At 53.3% G+C, this 22,044-nt stretch overlaps 1 protein-coding gene and 1 long non-coding RNA gene across 2 annotated transcripts; both read right to left on the minus strand.

The window, feature by feature from the left end:
• Nucleotides 1-1,373: 1,373 nt before the first annotated feature.
• LOC143669978 (uncharacterized) lies at nt 1,374-10,596 on the minus strand. Its single transcript, XR_013169173.1, has 4 exons — nt 10,463-10,596; nt 7,882-10,184; nt 6,660-6,830; nt 1,374-2,054 (listed from the first exon to the last, which is right to left on the minus strand). It is a non-coding gene; the product is annotated as an uncharacterized LOC143669978 (long non-coding RNA).
• Nucleotides 10,597-11,640: 1,044 nt separating this feature from the next.
• ZNF703 (zinc finger protein 703) lies at nt 11,641-15,794 on the minus strand. Its single transcript, XM_077144162.1, has 2 exons — nt 15,513-15,794; nt 11,641-14,601 (listed from the first exon to the last, which is right to left on the minus strand). The coding sequence occupies exons 1-2, from the start codon at nt 15,741-15,743 to the stop codon at nt 13,063-13,065; spliced, it is 1,770 nt and encodes a 589-aa protein (XP_077000277.1). The 5' UTR covers nt 15,744-15,794; the 3' UTR covers nt 11,641-13,062.
• Between the last annotated feature and the right edge of the window lie 6,250 nt (nt 15,795-22,044).

Below are 22,044 nucleotides of genomic sequence, written 5' to 3' on the forward strand. Positions count from 1 at the left end.
CTTAAAGCTTGTTCCAAGGGCCTTTCTGTAGCTCACAGGACAGGTTCCCTTTGACCCACACCCATCGCCATTCTCCCTCTCACTTGTGTTGGAACCTAGAGGTTGTTCTATCCCAAGGCCCTTCTTGGGTCCCCAGGGGCTGCAAGGGGGACTAGGCAGGCAGTGATTTTGCTCCTCACCCGTGCTTCCCTTACTCTGCCCCAGCTCTTTTATTTTCCAGTTTAGCACAGCTAAAAGGGAATATCCTTTCATAACAGGAAAATCTGGCTGATGTTCAGGTGTGGATTTTCTGGCTACCAACCCTGTTCCCCGACTTCATCTGGCTAACTTTACTCATCCTTCAGGACTCAGCTTAAGTGTCATGTTCTCAAAGAGGCTTTCCCTGTGGACCTTCGATATAGCTCTTTGTTCTAGAACCTTTGTTCTATTTCCCTGTTAAATCCACTACAATTTATAATTATGCATCAATTTGCATAGTTTTTGTTTCCTTCCTTGGTATGTAGGCTCCATGAAGGCAGGAGCCGTGGGTCTTTCTGCTCACTATGGTATCGCTGGCATCAGCCCAGCACCTGACATGTAGTAGGTGCTCAGTAAATGATGCTGATGAATGTGATCACAGCAGAGGGTCCATCAGTGGGCTGGATGATTGCAGGGCTGGTTGAGCATTTACCCCGTGGCCTGGGAGTGGGCAGACTATCAGCTTTAGCTTTCTTTGTTTTTCAGATGGACAGAGAGAGAAGAAAATGGGGAGGTCTGGGCTTGCATTCTTGGGAGCCTTCCCTTGAGGCCTCGCCCCATGGAATGTGCTTCGCCTGCCTCTGAAGATGATGGGTGGGGACCCTAGTTACAAGGCTCCAGCTTCTCCCATACAAGAGCCCCAGAGCCTTGCCTCTAAAGGAAATGCATGGATGTTTCAAAGAGATCGGCAAGTTCTGACTGCCATCCCCTGGTCTGACTCTGAAGGATTCTGAACTTGAAAACCCTACAGAAGTGTTGGGTTCCATTCTTTTCCCTAAGCATGATGGACTCCAATCTGAGGAGTTAAACGAGAGCTCGAGGAGACAGCAGCTTGAAAGCGGGCATGGCTGTCAGGGCACCTCGGGGTGAGGGAGGCTCTTGACTCACAACCAGAGCGGTCACCCCACCCCTGGAGACATAGGGGGTAGTTTTGGTAGTTTCCATAATTGGAGGGTGGGGTGCAGGGGTGCTACTAGCAATCAGCATCTTAAGGCCAAGGGTGCTAAACAACAATCTATGGTGCTCGGGCTAGTCCTGCCCCATAAACAATTGTCTTGCCCCAAATGTCAGTAGTTCCCTGTATGGAGAAACACTGCAAGATAAGAGAAAAACAGGGACGTGAATGCTTTACCCCTTATGCAGCAAGCATTTATTGATATCCACCGATGTTGAAGTTTCTGGAGATCCTGAGATCAGTGGAGAGAAAAGGCTGAGGGTACGGCTTTGGGGGGCAAGTGACACAGCCCCCATGGAGAGCTGGCTCGCTGTCCTGCTCAGCCCCCTTGTAGCCCTGCCTCCTGCCTCTCAAATCCACAAAGTCATTGAACTCAAGCCAGGCCTCCCTCCCGCAACTGTGTTGCTGAACTTTTTCCATGTGCCGGGGCTGCTCAGACATCGGAGAAAGCAGAGAAAGTGTGGAGCTGGAGACAAGATGTGGCCGGCCACGAGGGGGGCGGGTGGTGGGAAGGGGGAAGGACTTTTTGGGGTGTTGCCGTGAGGGGGAAGTGCTGGGGGGACGTGGACGGCCTGTCTGGAGGATGGCCGTTGGCACGGGGAGAAATCCATCCAGCGGAGCCAACCCTCATTAATCATCCGGGCGGCTGAACTGCCAGCTCCTTTCAAGATCTTTCAAGAAGGGTTTTCACCCAAAATAGAGTTGAAAATGTGCTGGGCCCTAGTCGGAATCTCATCAGTCTGGGCATTATGGGAAGTGTCAGGCTGGCAGTGACGGACAAGGCCCATTCTGTTCCAGGGGTCCTGACTCCCGCAGCCTGTCATATCAAGCGCCTGATCAAATTTGACAGCTTCATTTGTACCTACAGAATAGATAAAAGGGGCTGTTCATTGAAACAAATGGAGGGGAAGGGGTGGAGGAGGGAGGGGAGGGGAGGGGGAGAGGGGGCGTGTGCGTGCATGTGCTGGGGGGGGGGGAGAAATGGCCCTGGGGGAGGGACAGAAGTGGGTGGTTATGGTTTGGAGCAGAGGGGAAAAGTAGGATGCTTTCCAGGAACACTTTCTTCTCTAACACTCCCAAAGAAGGGACAGCAGTGAGTGGGGTGGGGGGCCGGGGCTGGGGGACAGGTGAGTGTCAAAAGGGTTGTGGGAGCGAAAGCCCCACCACTCATTGTGACCACAGAGAGGCTGAGACAAGGCCTGCATGCCCCCCCCCCCCCACCTTCCTGAGACCCCCTCCTTGTGGAACTTTAACTAGAGCCAGGGGGGTGGATCCTGGGAGCCCAGGAGCCCAGGAGGGGCTGCTGTCACTGGGAGAGCTGGGCCAGCAAGTTGTGGTGCGTGTTTCAAATCCAAAGCCCTGAGCCCGATTTTGCACCGTGCCTTCCTCTGCTCCTGCTGCAGCCTCTTAATTGTGCTCTTTCACTGGACCGAGGCTGTCACCTCTCCTGGGGCTGCCGGAGAGCCTGGGAAATAGCCACACCTGTAGCAGGTGCCCTCCAAGTACCTTGACTCCTTAAACCACCCTTGCAGCTGTCTTCGTGCTCCCTGCAAACAGAGGCTGGCTGGAGTGGGCTGGAGGGCGTCCTCCAACACCCTCACACACTGCTTTGGATCTGGTCAGGCTGACTCCTGGCCTCAAAGCCCTCTCCCTCCTCCTCGGCTTCTTTACATTTATCGGGAAAAGGGGACCAAGTGAATGAATGAATCCTTCCAGCCCACAGGGTGCTCTGAACTCCTTGTACTTCCTTTAGGCCCCCTTCATGCATCGCTATCCTACTTTACTTTGCATTATTAATATGTTCTTACACTGTTTTCCCTACTAGATTGTAGGCAGTCTAATGCAAGACGTTGTGTCTTACGCATCCTATGTCCTCCAGCGGCATTGAGCATACATAGTAGACTCTTAAGTGTTTACTGATTGATGATTTACATTCCTCAGCACTTGCACACAGGGAGGCTCAACTGCGATCATCACGAGGTGACCCTGGCATCCGGCGATTTAAGGCTCCTTTCTGACCCATTATGGTCTTCAGAGGAGAGGGCCAGAGGTTAGCAAGGCTCGCCTCTCCGGCCCCCTGCCCAGCTGGAGCCTTTGTGAGATTTAAAAAAAGGCGCCTTCCCAGGCGGACGTGGCTGCGGGCCAGGTCTCATGGGTGGCAGTGGAGCACCCACTTGCTCCCTTGGCCAGATGCCCTCGTGCTGAGCACCACCCACATGCTGGTATGTGGCAGCCCTGGGGGCAGGAACAAAGAGTTTTGGAACCAGATTTGGTAGGGATCTTTCTCTACCACCTACTGGTTTTGCAACCTTGGGCAGGTTACTTCACTGCAAAATGCATTCAGTAAAAGAATGTACCCCACAAGGTTGCTGTGAGGATTGAATGAAACCTGTATGCAAAGTGCCTAGCACAGCGCCTGCTTAAATGTTAGAGAAGGAAAGGGGTCCTGATGCCAGATCTTTTCATGCAGACTTAGAGCACTTCCCGTTGGGTGCGCTTGTTTGTCAGTCACCACCCAACATGATTGCTTTTATCAATCCTTCGCTCTTCTCTATGTTTCACAGATAAAGCATTGCTAGGGTTTCATGCTTCAAAAGTCCCTACCCTCATTGTTAGGAGGGGCTGTTAACATGCTGCCTCAAGGCTCAGATGAGTGGTCCTCTGCTGGCCACCAGGTGGAGACCTCAGCACTGCAAGGTATGCAGGAGGTCAGGGCCTCTTCGATATTTGGGATCTCATAACTGTGGACCTTCTGCCCTAACTGTAGTGAAGCCAGCCTTATCTGGCCATATCATTCCATCTCCAGAGGCAATGGTGGTTCCCACAATTTCAAATTGAAGTTTACAATTTCAAATGTAAACTTCTTCCGGGTAAACAGGGCTCGGGGTTTGGAAGCAGGGTGGAGGTGAGCTGGGGTGAGGGAGGTGAGTCCTTCTCCTCGCATCTGCCTTAATCACAGGGAGTCTTCATCTTACCACACACTCAGTTTCCCCCTGCAAGGTAGGAGCAAGGATGAAGACAGGGTGGAAGCTGATCAGGGCAGCCTAGAGAGCACCTTTGGTAGATCTAGAGCCTGTCTCCTCTCCTTCTGGCATCCCTGCCCCTGCATTGAGGAATTCTGGCCCATGGATAATGGGCTGATGGAATGTGTCATTTTTTGGCCTTGAATATGCACTTTGCATACAGGTTTCATTCAATCCTCACAGCAACCTCGTGGGGTAAGTCCTTTTACTGAATGCATTTTGCAGAGAAATAACCTGCCCAAGGTTGCAAAACCCTCCAGCTCTTCTGCTGTAATAACCAGTGATGGTCCTCTGTCAGCTAGTAGCCTTGATTGAACAGGGTGGTGCTTTCTAAAGAGTCAACTTGGCTATGCTCAACTACAGTTTATTATTTAATCAAACATTAGGTGATTCTAGGAAAGAATTTTGTAGATGTGATTAATGCCACTCATTGATTTTAAGCAGATAAAGAAACAACATTATCCTGGGTGGGCCTGATCTAATCAGGCAAGCCCTTTAAAAAAGAACTTAGGCCTTCACTCAGCTCAGAGACTCTAAATAGCTCTTGCCAGCCAAGTATCAGCTTGCTTGTGATCTTCTCTTCCTGACTGCCTGCCCTATGAACATTGGACCCCCTTAGCTAGTCACCATAATTGTGTAAGCCAGTGATTTCAAATAAATTCCTTACTATATCACTGGTTCTGCATCTCTGGTGGACTCCTGCTTAATTTGCACAGACCCCTGTCAACACATGCCAGATATGTGGCATAAATTTAAAAAAATGAACCTTTGTGGGGTTAAGTCCCTGAAATTTGTGGGTCAATTTGTTACTATAGCATTGCCTAGTCCATACTGACTAATACAATAGCATTAACAGAGCCCTTAGTACATTGTATCATAAAACTTACTCATCAATCTCTTACTAGGCTTTTTGAGGCCAGGCCTCTTTTTAATTCTTGTGCCAAGTAGGTGGCAGGCACTCTGTAAATATTTTCTGCACGGGTCAAAATCACTGCACTGACAAGCATCTCAGCTCCTGAAAGGATGGGGCAGGACCCCTGCAATTTGAATCATTTGGTGTCTGGCACAGTCCAAACATTGGCCAAAGCTTTCTGATGGAACAGACCCCTTTATTCTTTCCATGCGCAGCATCCGGATCCATCTAGATACCAAGCCTGAAGCTGCTTGGCTTAGGGAAATAATTTTATAGTAATTTTACAGGTTAGAACTCTGGCTCCAAGACTCTTTAACTGTGAGATTTGGGTCAAATTGCTTAGCCTCTCCACATGTCCGTTTCCTCATCATAAGGAACTGGAGGTTTGTTGTAAGAATTAAATGCCTGGCATATATTCTATATAATTGAGACATGGCACACACAAAAGGATGCTTCGTGTGACGCCCTCGTGTAGACCTGGCCTATTGTTCCTGTTTGGTGATTCCCACATTCGAAGTTGTCAAAAGTGAGGAGGCAGAGCTCAGTTATACTATTTCCTCCACGGACCAGCTACAAACCTATAAAAACACACACCACACACACAGTGCTCACACAGGCACACACACGTACACCGGAGGGCAAGCGGGACGTGGAGGCAGTAGTCAATGACACTTTCCAAATTGTTTCCATTCTAAACCTGGCTCTGTTTTAAACTGCAGAAGATCACTTTATTTAATGTTCCAAAGAGCCATGGAGATACCTGCTGCCCATTCAGGGCAAAGCACCTTACCTCTGTGGTTTGATTTTTTTCTGCTTTTTATTTTTCAGCTCACCAGTCCCATTTCCTAAAAACAATTGGCTGTAGGCCACGGAAAAAATGTGATTCTTTGTGTAGACCTGAGGACGCTACACAATCACAGGGTTCTCAAAATTATTTTAAACAATCATTTCTAACACATTTAAGCACCCCAAGCAGTCTCCGAAATACCCACATCACCCTATGCTCAGCATTTTGTCAAATTAAAAAAGAAATGTTATCATTCACTTTTTTGGAGTCAGTTCTTTGGGTGAAAAATTCAACATTACAACATCCTTGGGTTTTCTCCCGCTTCTATGAGCTTAAGTCATGAGGTTCCTTTTTCTGGCTCTTCCACATTTACTGTCCTGATAGGAATGTTAGAATTGTATTTATGATGGGGCCAGGTGGGTGGAGCGGGGGCCAGTGACAGTGTATCCTAACCAACTCACATCACCACAGTGCTTCAGTGCATCAACATTTTGGCAACTCACAGCCTATTCCAGTTAGAAAGGACCTTAAAGATTCTGTGGGCCAACAACTTCATTTCAGAAATGGGAACAAGGACTCAGTGAGATAAGGCGACTCGCTCAAGGTCACACAGCAATAATGTTTCAGAGCCAGAACGAAACCCAGGTTTCTGGGCTCCTGTGCTCTTTCTACTATGTGTATAAAGACTAGATGGTCTGTCTGGGTTTTCCAGGACAGTCCTAAAGTTCATTAAAGTCTACTTACACTATCTGTCTCCAGTGTGAAGTTTATAAAACCTGGTCACCTCCTTTTCTCTCAGCCAGCAGGTTCAACTTTTCATATAACAGAAAGGTTTCCCAGCTCATCTGTGGTCCAAAACCCACTCGCAACTTCTGTTTTTGGAAGTGTTAACAATGTTGGTAGCATGCTACCGCCCTGGGAAAACGTGGAAAGGCACTTTATTAGGAAGAAGTACAAACCATCACCACCCCTGGCGCACTCAGTTGAGGGTGCAAGCTGACTGGGAAGAGAGCCGGTGGCAGGAAATTCAGATATGTTCTGTATGGCAGCAGTGAAGCCTGAGGTTTGAGCTGCTTTAGAAATTACCAGTTTAATTTAGAAATTATTGGTTCAGAAGCCCAAGCTGAAGCCCTTTCTCCGCTATGGAATGAAGGCTTCGTTCATTTTTTACCTTTCAAAAGAGGAACTGGGGAGACCCCTAGCAGATTGGAGCTCCCAGCATCAGCCCCAGTGAGCTCCCCCTCTTTCACCTCCTGCAGCTCTACCATCCGATCCAGCAATTAGTGCCTGATTATATTCGGTCCTAGTCTGCACATCTGCACAGCATGATTTAGCACTTTATTAGATCAGCATAAATGCAGTTATATATAATACCAAGATGCTCCCCACCTCCCTGACACATCTCATCTCCCCTAACTAAATTGGGCGGGAGTTTTCAATTTATCCGAGTTCCATTCTGTATCTGATGGCATCTAGTTTTGTGCTGGGCATGTAGCAGGAATTCTGTAAAAAAATGTTTACTTTGATGATAGGCCACCCGAAAATATGAAACTCCAAACACTTACAGGCCTCTATTTTTAAGCTGCCATTTCTCTGTTTCGGTCATTAAATACATCTGTTTTTTTTTTTTTTTTTTTTTTTTCAAGCAGTGAAATGTACATGTGGAAGGAAGCAGACATCACTTTTGTGGTCCTCCACTTCTTTTTTTTAAAGTTGAAACCAGCGGTGGGTCTCTATCAATTCACTGCAAACTCTCTGACCTTTTCCCACCCCTGGGCTCTAGGGGTTGCTTCAGTTCTGTTGTTCCCCTGGCCTGTTCCTCCCCTGGTCAGTTCCTCTCTTGCATCCTGTCTGCTGGTGCTTTTCCCATACTTGGACTCAGGGGGACCTGGACGAGAAAACGTGGGCATGCTGAGTTCACAAGAGGGTAAGCTTTGTCCAGAAGTCGCGATGCATCTCTACTGACCTTGGAACGGAGCGGCTGGGATGACCAAGGGAGGTTGTTTCCTTCCCTCTCTGGGTTGCAGGTTTTTAATGTCTTCTTTGTTGGTCTGGGCCCCTGGAGACCAAGCTCAAGGGAGAGACTTTAGGCTGCTCCCTCCCTCCCGGACAAAATGGTGCATGCTTTTCCTGTTTAAACAGGGCACAGTTGTGAAGTGCCCTGACTTCGCACACACCGAGACCCGGCAACGGCTGCAATAAATCAATAGGAAAATAGAAGCTGCCAGTTAGACTAAACAAGTGCATTTGCAAAGACGGCTAGCCCTCATTAATCACTCTGACAGTCCTAAAAACACATTTCCCCTTTAATGACTGTATTTGGATAATCAGTGCTTTTTCCTCCTCAGTCAGAGTTTGAGTAACAGACAGCTGGTGTTATTACAGCCACTGGGGAGGGAGTGCCAGGATTAGGGTCGAGGGAGAGACATCCACTGGAGGTCTCCCGCAACCGGGGTTGGCTGCAAAGCTGTTGTTATGCAATAATGAGGGGGAGCTTTGTCCTGCCATTGAGGGCTCCCGGGCAGCCCTGTGCAAGCCTTCCCCCCCAGACCTCAACACCCACCTGCAGTATGCGAATACAAAAACCTCATGTTGGGTTTCATGAATCTTGGCAGGTTATGCCAGGGCTGGAGAGGCAGGAGCTTCTCTGGTAGGGAGGTAAGGAGATGGGTTGATGTGATTTGGCTTTGTTTCCTTTAGGTGACTTTGGCTTTCAGGAGAAACTTTGAAACCCAGCACATTCCTCTTTATAAATGATGTAACACATTAATGCACAGCACATTATGAAAATGGTAATTCAAACCCATAGTGCTCCAAATTAAACCATACATTATCGGATGCACTCAACCATCTATTTTGCAAAGAGACAGGATGAAATCAAATCAAACAGAAAACTGGAGTGCAGCTTCCCCTACAGAATGATTAATAAAGCGCAGAGCCGTGGGATTATTGCAAGATGAATTCCACAGTAACCCAGACATACATCAGAAGGGGTTAGTTCATATATTGGGAGACGCAAGCACAGCGGGCTGGGTAGGGTGAGGCAGTTACGGCTGGATTGTGAAGGACCCTGTACCTCCCACTTGGGCTTCCGATTTCTTAGGAGATGGGTTTGTAGGTAGATGGCTGGGAAGTTAAAACTTCACACGATTCTCTTTGAGTCAAACCTATATCCGAGGGTGAGCCTTTCTCCTTCCTCTCCTCCCTTCCTCCTATGGCTGCCCACAAGGCCACAAAAATAACCAGGCAAGAGGTGTGAAAATATGACTTGGAGCCAGGAACGTCCAGCGTCTTAGCTTCCAGCTCTGCAGCTTCCACCCTTCCCGGGGCCTTGGGAACCCGGGCCCCACTTCTTGCGCCTGGGAGAGATTAGAGGCGTGAGGAGGAGAAGGAGGTGGAGAAATAGAAGGTAGAAGTGATTCTCAAAGAAAGAGAGGCTGCTTGAATTAATTATGCAAATAAGCAGTTAGTGGGGGAGCACCATCTCTATTGAAATGGCAACTTTGTTTAATGAGAATTAAGCTACTGAAAGTAGCAAACTTTCCATCAGCTAATTAAAACATCCCCCCTTTTACTGGTAGGGAGAGCTGACATTTCAGGTTAAGAACTGGGGCAGTCTAGATTCCATTATGTGCCCTTTAGTGTCACCACTGAAGCTTGGGCCAGCCTATTCCAACCAGGCCAACAGCTTCCTTCCCAGCCTCTGGAGCCGCCAAAACTTTTTATGGGGAAATGCAACAAGGAATTTTCTAACTCACATTCTCACACCTAAGGTGTAAGCCAAACACGCTATTAGAAAAGCTTCTTTTGGTGTATGGAGAATTAGCCAGTTATGGGTCTGAAGACATAGGGTAGAAGAAAGAGCAAAGTTTAACTCCCCCTGCAGAGGGAGCAATTTCCAGCAGTTTGAAGAGGCATTAAAAACACAACAAAACAAAGCAAAAGGTATCTGAAGAAAATAGTGGAATTGGGAGGAAGAGAAGATGGAAAAGAAAGAAAACAGCAAGCAAAACAGCACAGAAAAAAATAAATAAATAAAACAAAGCAGTCGCTGCATTTCAGGTGGTTTAAAGATTCGGACTAGACCACGGGAAAAATCGGATCATGTTGATTTCCCAGGAAGACCCTGGGCAGTTATCAGGGTGACTGCTCCAGACCACACAGCTTATTCCCTGACGCGGGCTCCTCCGGTGCCCAGTGGCGCCAGCAGCCCAGATCCCCACTCCTGGGAAACACGCAGGGGCTTACGGTGCCCAGCATTGAAATGTTCTGCAAAAAAAAAAAATCCGGATGTTCTCTGGATTGATGAAAATAGGAATTTTGCCCAGAATCAAAGATTTGGGGACAAAGGGGCGGGGGAGGGGGGGAACAAACCAAACATTTTCGTCTAGATCCTGTCGAAGCGTGGACTCCAGGGCTAGAACTTCGGGGAACTGCGGTGGAGACCCTCCCTGAAACAGCGCCTGCAGAGAAAGTGTCTCCCCTTTCCGCACCTGACCGCGATCTACAGGCATTCTTAGGAAGGAAGACTTAATATCACTCCTCACCTTGAAAAAGCAAAGCAAAGCTAAACACCAGTGAAGACTCCCCAGCCGTCTGGTGCAGACGCAAAGAAGCGCCGCCAGGAGGGGGCGAGGGAGCCATTTGGAAGTGGCTCAACAGGTGGCCCCGCGCGCCCGGAGACCCGCGGCCGCAGCCCGACCGAGGCGGAGGCGCCCGGCGTCCCGCAACCGGAGTCTGAATGGGGCCGGCCTGGGGTCGCCCCTCCGGAGCCGGGTCAGTTTGCACCCGAGGATGTGGCCTCCATGAAGCCCGGCCTCCAAGCGCGCCTCTCAATTCCCCAACTTCTCCTTTGGCCTCTGGTGCCTCGCCCCGCTACCCCAGTAAATACCATCACCCGCGACCTCCCTCCCCCTCGCCCCCGCCTCTCCGTCTGCCCGAGGCTGCAGAAGCCAATACCAGTCGTGCGAGTTCAAGGAAACAGTCTAGCCAGGCCCGGGAGCCCGGCTCAGGGTCCCCGGCACACCCGCCGCGCCCTCTCCAGCAAAACCCCAAATCCGCGGGTACACACGACCGGGTCAACAAGAGCCCCCAAAGCCTTGCGAAGCCCCTGTCGGATACCCTTGACTTCAAAGGCATATAAAAGGCGCTGTCAGGTAAGGGAGCTAAAACCCCACAAAACCCAGAACATGACGTCCTCGGCTTTGGGAGGAGTGGAAAAGCGCGGAGGCTAGCCCAGGGGGTTGGCACCAGTTGCCGCTTTTCTCCACCTGTCTTCCGCCATCCTGCCGCCAGGTGGCGCGAGAGGGCCGTCTCCGGGTTCCCCCAGCCCACTGCGGGCCTGCAGCTGGAACCCTCGGTCCTGCTTCCCTTCCCGGCCCCTGACACCTCGGACCTAGGCCCATAGGAAAATCCACAGCCGCGCACGCCTTCCAGCCCAGCCCCAGGAAACATCAGGGCCTTTGAAGTGAGGCTGGGCGCTAAATAACTAAATGGGGGGAAAAATAAATGTAGTTTTATGTTATTTGTAATGCATTGGCAGCAATTTTGTTTTTTCTTTTCTCCCCCTCCTTTCCCGAGGAAAGGTATTAAACTCGACCTTGAACGGAAATCTCTTCTCTGCGGGAAACCATAAGGCATTTTCAACCAGAATAAAAGCAGGGCATCTGCGTAGGTGTCTGGAAGTGGGGCGGTGGGGGAGGCAAGAGAGAAACACACCACGGTGTGAATATAGCCAAGTATTCCATTTATTAACAAAATAAGTCTTACCAAGGGTGAGCTCTACTCGTCCCCAAGAGCCCCCACAGCCCCCCCCCCCCCGCACTGCATAAGACTGGGAGGGGGGAAAGGGGAGCGGAGAGGACCCAGGGGCTCCAGTTTCCCATCCCAGTCATTGCGGGAGCCCACGGCCAACTTCGGGGCCAGGCTGGGAGGGGGCAAAGGGGTCTGCTGTGATCCGTGTGCTCCGTACCTCCCCCAGCCCCCCCTAACGGAGCTAACGGGGTGGCACTGTCCCCTGACACGGCCACTGGTCTGCTTTGGAGGGATCTAGCAAGAATCACCGACCCCGCCCCTACAGCCAGGGGAGGGGTCTCTGCCCCAATAACGGAGAGAAAACTTCTATAAAGCACTTCGCAAAATATAAAGAGCAAAGTTCCACACGGGGCAGGGGGTGGGGGGTTTGTGAGGCTTTTAATTGATGGGCCCTATGGGGTCCCCCCCCCACCAGCAGGCAGTAGGACCACGGGGTGTCTGGGGTCAGGAGAGAGGCTAGAGAATAGAAGTGGACGGAAAGGCTCTGGGGAACCCGTTTTGGGCCCCTCTATGGAGCCTGCTGGTGGGGTCAGGGCTCTCTCATGCTCAGAAAAAGGTGGGGAAGCAAGGCTCTAATTTGGGGGCCAGGGCCCAGACCAAGGACCGACTCCACGGGTGTGGGCAGGTAATGCACGAGGAGAAGGTGGCAAAGGACGCAGATCAGAGTTCCTGGTCAAGAGAACCTGAGACCTCCTGCCACGGTTGGAGCCCCCTCCTTTCTCCCCAAATGCAGTTACCAAAAAAAAAAAAAAAAAAGTTCCTCTCTGTTATTTGTACAAAGGAAAAACAGAACTTCGAATGGAAGGAAACAAGAGGGAATGAAGGAGAAAGGGGACTAGTGAAAGGGGAAAATGTAGTTTAACAGGTTAAGATTCATGCAAGAAAGTTCCCGAGAGGGAAAACAAAACAAATAGAAGAACCCAAAAACCCCAATTTCCCCTCCTTCCCTTAAAACCAATCGGCCAAAAAAGAAACAAGAAAAAAAAGTTACAACTTAATTCTAAGAAAAAGAGAAAAAAAAAAAAGAGAAAAAGAAAAGGCGGAGGGGCGGGGATCATGTAGTTATTCGTGTGATTAATATTATTATTTGGGGGGGGGCACAGACTTTTTGCATACCATTGACTCGTGTGGGCCGTTAATGCACTTATATTCCCAGCTTGTAAGCTAACGTTATAGTAAATAAATACATAGTCCGGTAGGGAGGCTCTGGGACGGGAAACCCAGGAGGGGCAAGCAGTAGTGGAGGCTGCAGCGGCGATGGCGACTGGGGGGAAGGGGGGAGCAGGGGGGCGAAGGGAGATGGGGTGGGGGGAGTGGGGGGGAAGAGCTGTAGTTACTGGTATCCAAGCGCGGAGGCTGAAGCCAGTCTCTGTCCGTAGAGCGCGTATGGCGAGTAGTAGGGTCCGGCTGTGGGGAGGGACGGCACGGCCAGGCCCCCGGCTGTGGGTAAGTGGCTCTTGCCGTAGGGGTGGTATCGGCTTAGCCCCAAAGTGTGTGGACTCCGCAAAGACAGCGCCCCGGGGCTGCCGGGGGCGGCGGGCGCGGGGAGGTGCAGATGGCAGGAGGCGGCGGCCGCAGCGGCGGCGGCGGCGGCGGCGGCAGCGGCGCTGCCCAGGCCCGAGGCCCCGGGGTAAGCGGCCAGAAGTTTCTCGGCGCCTGGCAGGGCCGTGTGAGTCCGTAGGTGGCTCAGCAGCTCCTCCGATGTGGCGAAGCGCTTGTCGCACGGCCCGCTGGCCGCCACCCAGTTGCAGCTGTGCGGCAGCGGTTCGTTCTGCAGCATGAAGCCGTAGGTGTAGAGTGGGTGGCCCGGGAGCGCGGCCTGGGCAGCGCTGGACGAGAGCGCAGCGGGCTGCAGCGGGTGCCCGGGGTACACCAGCGGGTAGCCCCCCGCCTTCAGGCTGGGCCCGCTCGGCTCGTGCGCGCTGCAAGTGGAGCAGCTGGAGCCACCGAGGTGCGAGGCGCTGTGGTAACCCCCCAGGCAGTAGGGGTCGCGGCATAATCCCTGCAGGAAGGACGGGGGAGAGGCTCCGGTGAGGGGACTAGAGCTGGGGGGCTTGCCGGGTGGCAGGCCCAGACCCCCGGACAGCTGGCCTCCCACGAGGCCAGACTTGCTAGGATCCAGGCCAGGCACGAACTGAGACGGGTAGCCGGCGTAGGCGCCAACGATGGAGCCGTGGTAGCCGATGCTGGAGGGTGGCAGCGGGAACACCGAGTGTCCCGGCTTGTAGGGCGACACCGGCGCCACGTGGCCGGCCCCCACCAACGCCGAGGGCGGCTCCGACTTGCGCCCAGAGGCCCCGGCCTCGGCGCCGCCGTGCGACCCGGGCTCCCCGCCGCCGCGACTCATCGCCGCTGGCTCGGGGCTGGGCTTGGGCTCCGGGTCTTTCTTATCCAGCTCCCCGCCGCCGCCAGTCTTGCAGTCAGGGTGGTGTGGAGAGCCGCCCCGGGAGCCGCCGGGCGAGGACGAGGCCGAGGGCGCGGAGGCCGGCGCTCCATGCGGGGGAAAGGGCGGGCAGGCGGCGCTGGGGACCCTGAATCCCGCCTTGTCTCCCGGGGACGTGGAGGACGAGGAGGAGGTGGACGACACCGAGGAGGAGCCGCCGTCTTTGCGGGAGTCGCCGCCGCCGCCGCCGGAGCCCTTGGAGTAGGGCTTGAAGCTGGACTTGTCCTCGGCCGGGGAGTCCCCCAGTTGCTTGAGGGCCGCGGCGGCCGAGGCAGCGCCGGTGGCAGGGCGGCCCGGATCCTTCTCCGCTCCCAGCCCGTTGGCGGCCGCCGCTACCGAGTTGAGCTTGGAGGAGGGCGGCGGGTCTGGCTTGCCGATCTGCGAGCAGGTCTGGGCCAGCAGCGCCAGGGGACTTTTCTTGGCGTCCAGCTGTGGGAGACAGCAGCAGAGGGAGGGAGAAGGGGGTGAGACTAGCGAGACCCACGGAGCCGGAGGGGACGCCCGGGAAGAACCAGGATGGGTTGGTGGGTGGGGAACTGCGGACACTCGCCCCGCGGGGTCCCGGAGTGCACCCCAGGCCCCGGGGAAGGGGGCCGGTTGGAAGAGGCTCACCCACAGAAGTTCCCCTGGGGGGTGAGGGGGAAACAAGGGAGGGGCCGGGTCTTGCCCCCTTCCTTCCATTCTCTTTCTCCTCTAGGATCAGGGGAAAAACTTAGCCCATTAGTTTGGGGAACTTCGCTTGGGACGGGTTTCGGGCAGTGGCCGCGCGGGTTAAAGGCCCCGAGTAGCGCTTTCTAGAGGAGGTGCTGTCCGGGGTGCTCTCTTGGGGCCCCTCCTTCCCGGGGAGGGCACCCAGGGAAGTGGGAGGAAGAAAGAGCCGGGATCGGCTGTGTCCGGGTGGAGCGCGTCCTAACCCGCTGGGACGCAGGCGGAGTGCAGCGGGGGTGGCCCGGGCTTCAAAGAGAACAGACCCAGGTTGGAGGATCCGAGGGGATCCGAGGTCTGGATGGGGGGATCGGGGACTCGGGGGTCGGAAAAGCCCATGGATATCGCCGTTGGCCCGGAAAACTGGGGAGGGGGGAAGGGCGCGGAGAAAAGTAAAGGACCCAGCGGGGACGCCAGGGGCCACCCCAATCCGAAAGCAAAGCCGCAGCTCCCAAGGGCGGGTGTGGAAGGGGGAGCTTCCCTGGGGAAGCCGTGGGAGAATTGGATAGGCTGGGCTCCCTCTGTCCTCTGTCCCTCCTCTCTCCGTCCCCCAGTGGGGAGGGACTTGGGCGCCTCAGCGAGCCCCGGGGCGCAGGGGACAGGGCCGTGGGCCCGGCGGCGGCCGGCGGACTGACCTCGATGGGACTGACGGGGGTGGAGGACAGCGGCTGTAGGTACTCCGGATGCAGGAGGTGGCCGGTGTGCGCGCTCAGCATCTTCAGGACCCTGATTGGGAGCCGGTTCGCCTGGCGCAGGGGGTCCGCCGGGGGCAAGAGGGACACCGCCGGCCTCTTCCCGCCGCCGCCGCTGCCGCTGCCGCTGCTCTCGGGTGTCCTTGGGTTAGATCCAGGGGGCGAATCGCTCATTTGGAGGGGGCGGCGCGGCTGGGGGGGGCGCGCCGGCGAGCTCCCGGGGCGGGTGGGCTCGCTCCGCAGCGCCAAGCGCCGTGCAGCCTCCGCCGCGCCTGCTCCCGGTCTCCGCGCCGCCGCCGCCGCCGACGCCGCCGCCGCCGCCGCCGCCGCCAGCCCCGGCGAGCCGCACAAAAACCCTGGCCTGCCGCGAGCCGCGCGTCAAATAGCAGCAAGCGGCGGCCACACTTCAAAGGGATCGCCGCGCCCGCCCAATCGCCGCGCTCGTCCGGGGCCCCGGGGCGGGGAGAGCGGCGGGTGGAGGCCGGCGCCGCCGGTGGGAGGGGAGAGCCTTAAAGGGGCCGCGGCCGCCGCCTCGGCCGCCACCACCCGCTCTGTTCCGCCCCTCCCCCCAGCCGGGCGGCCCTCACTTCGGGGTCCTCCAAGGGACTGCTCTTATAGAGGAACCTAGGGCTCCGCGCCCTATCCACTGCTGACTTACCTGCCGTTCTCTCCTCGCTCCCTTCCCACTGCTGGGGGTGGGGGTGGGGGTGCTGATGGGGGCTGTTACCCGGCCGGCGGTGGGGTGGGGGTGGGAGCGCGCGGCGCTCGCTGCGGGTGGGGCTGAGCCGGAGCTTCTCCCAGAGGCCGCCGCGGGGCTCTGCTCCGCTGTGCCCGGGCCGCGCTCGCTGGGAAGCGCCGGAGTCCCGGAAGCATCTACGGTCTACCTGGCGTGAGCCGCCCCAACCACTAAGCCTGTGCTGTCGGAAGCGGACTAGTTCGCGGACTCTCTTTTGGGGTGAGATGGTGGCGAGGGAGCGGGAGCCGAGGTAGGCGCGGAGGCGCGGTTCTCCAGGAGGCGCGCGCCGCCCGGAGGCGCCTGGCACGCAGTGCCTACCTACTGATTTATAGGGTTTGATGGGGGGCGCATTTTGGGTTTCTTACCATGTCCTCTTTAGAAGCGAAAAGTGCCCTCTGCTGCACCACGCCTGGCTGCTATTTTGGGGGGACCTGGGATCATGGGTGAGGTCCGAAACCGAGAGAAGCCGGGTGCCACGCTGCAAGTACCGCACGTGGACGCGAACTCCAAAGATGCACACCCGCCCCCCTTCCCATCCCCTTCTTCCTTATGCGGGGAAAATGCACTCGGTTTTCCCAGGAAATTTTTGCAGTGAAAACTTTTTATAAAAAATTACAATACCCACCCGCGTCGTTCGGGTAAAGTGTGCATTGCCAGCTTCGCTCCCGGCAGAGATTTTACATAGTTCCAGTCCCGACATTAAAGTTCCTTCCTGGTCCGCCGCCCATCAGGGCGAGGCTGGTTCTTTGTGCACCCGCCTCAGAGGAGACCACTCCTCGGTGCTCTTGGCGGCCAGTGGAGGCGCGCTGGTGTCACTGCCTCCTTTCCAGTACCACTTACTTTCCCAGCCCCAATCCATCACTGCAATTGTCAGGCCTGTCACCTGGGGCATATCCCTCCAGGACTACCCGTCCCAACTCCCGCCACACTGGCCCACGTCTTGAGACAACCGGAGAACCCAAGACGGGAATGGGTGATTTCAAAAGGGTTCTTCAAGCAGAAAGAAATAACTATCGTAGAATTAGCAATCATGAACATTTATCATGCTCAGTAAAGAAGACAGCAGACAGCACTTCCAGGCCATATCAGCCCTAAGCTAAACCAAATACACTCACTGGAGACATGCTGTATTTGGGGGCAGTGTGTGCGGACCTGTTGGAAACCACGCAGGTCTTCCCTCCCCCCATTTTAATCCTCATAAACTCAGGTTAAAACAAATGCTTAGGGATGCCCTGACTGGGAGATGGCCCCCATACTGCAGCAAGAGGGGCGCAGGAATGTGAGGAAAAGGGGGGATCCCATTTATTTTATGGTGGTGGGTTCCATGGAGTGATAGCTTCCAGCCTGTCATTCCCAAGCCACAGCATGGCACAGCAAAGGGCTGGGGGGCAGGCGGGGGCAGCGTAACCCCTGGGTTAGTCCTGCTCATGCCAACCTCTGTGCATTTTAACATCATGGCCATTGCCAACACCACCCCTAAAACACCACCACGGGGCTGCTTCAACCTGCAAGGCCATTTGAGAAGACAGCATAAAAAAGCCACTCAGAGTGGAAAAGGGCTGGCTTTCGTAGACACCTTGGAGGAGGAAGAGCTGGGAACAGGGAGACCTAGAAGACAGTAAAAGATGAAAGACTCTTTCTTGATTATTGTAACCAGCCCAGCTGTGCGAGCGAGCCAAGAAATCCTTCTAGGACCCCTAGCAGATGTGTGTTAGGGATGATTAATGGGAAATAAGCTGAGAGCGAAGGGGAGGGGAGAGAAGAAAGGCCTTCAGGAATTTGGAAAGAAGCAGCAGAAAGGAGAAAGAGCAGAAGGAAGGAGGACGATAGAATATTTGTTCTATTTGGAGAGAAGAAGAGGAAAGGTAGCGAATGAATGAAAGGAAGGGGAAAAGGAGGAGGTGAGGACAGGATGGCCAGGCTGGGGGCGGGCCGGGGGATATTTGCCTGGTCATAATGTGTTCTCCTGCTAAAAACACCCATTCCTTCAGCTCATGCAGTAACCACTGATGGGAACAGTGGCTGCCAGACAGCATTCTGGTGAAGCCAGGGCTCTTTCCTTTCCTCCTGAAAGGTGCTGGTGAGGAAGTGGGAAGGCTTTTCAGGGTTCTGGTTGGGGCAGCAGGGCCTTTTTGGTCGGACCCAGCCAATCACCTTAGGAGAGAAAATGGAACAAAACTCATACTTAGCTGAGCCAGAGGCCTAATTAAGTCGCAACCAGATGATTATTACAACCCATATTTGACATTCACTTAGCTGAAATGCTACAGAGTTCTAGTAGTGGCCTGAAAGGAAATGCAGTTTTCAAAGGAATGGCTTGTCACCTGGGAGAGAATATGGCCCCAGAGTCAGTCGGGCAGTGTTTATTGAGGGTCAGCTGTGAGCAGAGCACTGTGCTGGGGGCGTGGCTGGAGCCAGTGTCCTACAGGGCATATGGCTCAAGTCTTCCCCTAGCAGAAAAGTGGCAGATGTGTGGTTAAGGGGCCTTCCTGTAGCCAAGGTCTCAGATTGCTCTGGGAATGCAGCCACCGTCAAAATAAGACAGGGGTGAGGGCTGCTTGAACACACTCCTGTGACACTGCGGTGATAAGTAACAATTCTATGTGTCATGTGTCAGGCATTTGATAAGCATCAGGTACTGTCGTTATCGGCCCATTTACAGCTGGAGAGAGAGGGTAGAGTGATTGGTCACGTCCCCAAATTCACGCAGCTAGTGAGTGGCAGAGCTGGTCGGCATTTGGTGTGTGTGTGTGTGTGTGACTCTTGGGAGCCAGAGCTCTGAACTTAGAATGTTGTGGTCCCTTTTGCAAGTGTCTGGGAGCCAGGAATTTGAAACCTCATTCTACAACATACGAGTTGGATGACCCTGTCCAAGTTAGCCTCCCTCGACTTCGGTTTCCTCATTGGTACACTTCAAGAAAGCAGTGTCAACTCAGAGCTTGGAAACCAGGAGCAGACAATGTGTGTCACATGTTTCATGGTTGGTGCAAAGAAAGTTCCAGGCAAATGAGGACGGTGATCAATAGCGTCATTTGCATTTGCAGGGCTATTGCCTTGGAAAGTGACCTCTTCAGCACCTGGGTCTGGAGGATCTTAGGGCAGGAAACCTGCAGGAAAAGCCCAGCTGTCCCCAAATTCCAGGGAAATGAGGTCACCCCTCCCCCAGCCTCCAGCCAAATGTATGTTTAAAAAAAAAAAGCCCCTCAGAAACCGCCAAGAAAATCCTGTAGCAAAGTCTGAATATTTATAGACTTTTTTCTCACTGTTTCCATTTACATAAAATGTGCCACCCAGGAAAAAATGCCTGAGTCAGGTTGCAAGCTAGAGATGGGAGATTTGTTGTGTGGGGTTAATGCGTGGTTTTCAGTCCTCGTTGAGGCAGAATTGCCTGAATGACCGCCTCTCTTGGCGTAACACTCAAATTCTAATGGCAACAACATGAAATAATATCTCACTGGGTAACTATTTACATTTTTTTTTTTTAACAAGCTGTAAGAACTCTGAAAAGTCTGCCTCGTAGAGAACTTGGTTTTCCTTCCTGGCGTTTAATATCTTTCAGCAGCTGGCAATTACTGCCTTGGCCAGGAGCCCTGATGTAGCGCCCTGCACCCTGGGTACTCCCTCTGTCTGCACATCCCCAGGATTCAGATGCAGCCTGGGGCACGAGAGGGCCAGAGGGGCACTGAGGCGGGCGAGCTGCAGAAGCTGATGGGCTAAAGCTCAGCCCCGCCAGCCTCGCGGGGGGTGGAGTGGGGGGAAACCCATTCTGTGGATGACTCACTTTCCCCGGGGCAGAAGCAGCTTTCTCTTGCATGCCCTCACAATCGGTGATGTGGCCTTCCCTTCCATCATTGCATTCAGCCTCTGCTGAGTTTGCTTGTCAGCTCTCCCACTGGACTGTGAATGCTTCTGTGTTTTCTCCATCCTCTTTGTATGCTTATTGCCCAGCAGAGTATTTGACTGTCACCCGTCCAGTAGCCAACACGGAGGGCAGTGCCAAGTGGTGTCCCAAGCACTTCTCCATGCATTGCACCACTTAATACTTACAGAAAACCTGTGAGGCAGGTCCCAGGGTTAGCTCCACCTTCCAGGAGGGTTTAATTAAGCTGTCCAAGATCCAGTCTGGTAAGAGGTGGGGCCGAGATGCAAATCTAGATAGTCTGGTTGCAACGGGTGCTCAATAAATGAATGAATGAATAATAGTTTTACATATATATAGGGCTATTTATATCTCATCTCACCCTAATCCCCAAAGGATTCAAGAGGGATGACTGCCTCTTTCAGAATGTAATTATATAGACATGTTTACATCTCTTTTCCCAAATATATCTGTGTCCATCATCCCGGAACAATTTTCTGCATTATTCTGGGCAGATGTTATTATCTCTGTTTGACAGGTGAGAAAACAGGCCCTTAGAACTTAAGGGAGAGTCTGCAGCCCCAAAGCAGACCCCTGGCAGCGTGTGTGCGTGTGTAAGAGATCCTGATAACTCTCTCCTGGGTTCTCTGTCCGCTGCCTTCCTTCACAGCTGGTTGCTCTATGGACGAGGAGACAACCCCTTTTGATAAAAATGGAGGAATTAACTGCTTTTCCTCCCCTGAGAATTTCCTTTGGAGATGGGGTGGGAAGGAATAGACAAAAGGAAAAGTAGACCAAAGCTTATCTTCAAGCCCAGGCGTTTGATCCGGATCCTTGAACGGGCTGCTTTGAAGAACTGGTTTCATTTATCTCCTATCAGCCCCTGGGGAGATAGGCAGGGCTGGCCTCTGAGGTAGGTGTGCTTTTGAAGTTCTCCTTCCTGCAGCCCCCATCCCCATATACATCAATCCCGCCCCATGGGCATTCACCCCTGACCACTTTGTTCCTTTGGGCCTCCCCAGTTCACGGGGATTCCTCTTTTAAGATGCAAATACCGCTGGGAGGACTCACACCTTAGTCTGCATCTCGGTTGTGATTAGCAGACCATGTGCTACCCAGGGTAAGAGTAACATTTATTGAGCACTTACTGTGTGCCAGCCACTGCTGGGAGCACCTTACATAGAAGAACTCATGTATGTCACAAAACGCACCAAAGAAGCGGGCACTGCTATTATGCCCGTTTTATAGGAGGAGCATCCGGGCCCAGAAAGGTTAAATAACTTACCCGGTTACACAGCTAGAAACTAGTGGAGCTGGGATTCGAATCCAGGTGACTGATTCTTGAGCCACTCTCCCTAGAGTCCAGGGCCAAAGGGGATGAAGCACTAAAATCAGCAGAAGAAATGAAGACCCATTACTTTGTCCCTGAGGGCTGGCGTTCTAGATGAGGATTTTCCTTCCATTTTGAGGAATGAGAATGGGGTCAGGGGAAGCTGAAAGAAGGGACTCATTAGGGGTCTGATGGGTGCCAGGTGGAAGGTGAAGGCCAGAGTAGGCCAGCAACCTGGCCTCTCTATGTCTCTGTTATGCCCATCCAGCAGCTCCTGAAAGACAGGGAAACCTTTTCCCCTGGGCATCTGTGTGCTTTTTTGCAGATTAAAAAAAAAAAACAAAGGCCCTAGCTTCAATCCTATTTAGTGGGTAGCAATTCAGTTATCCCCTGTTCTTGAGTGCCTTTACTGAAAGTTAAATTTCCTCGGTATTTAATGAGCACTTTCTAGATGGAGGACACCATTCAGGTATGATCATGCAACACCTCCCATTTGGAGATAATGGGAATCCAGGAGTAGAATGGAAGGCCCTGAGATGGGAAGCAGGTT

Source organism: Tamandua tetradactyla, chromosome 26 (genome assembly GCF_023851605.1).
Source record: "Tamandua tetradactyla isolate mTamTet1 chromosome 26, mTamTet1.pri, whole genome shotgun sequence".
Taxonomy (NCBI): domain Eukaryota; kingdom Metazoa; phylum Chordata; class Mammalia; order Pilosa; family Myrmecophagidae; genus Tamandua; species Tamandua tetradactyla.

Coding starts and splice junctions, on each gene's coding strand:
- ZNF703 (XM_077144162.1), bottom strand. CDS start 15,743: ATGAGCGATTCGCCCCCTGGATCTAACCCAAGGACACCCGAGAGCAGC. Junction 14,602..15,512: donor CCCCCGTCAGTCCCATCGAG/GTCAGTCCGCCG, acceptor TGTCTCCCACAG/CTGGACGCCAAGAAAAGTCC.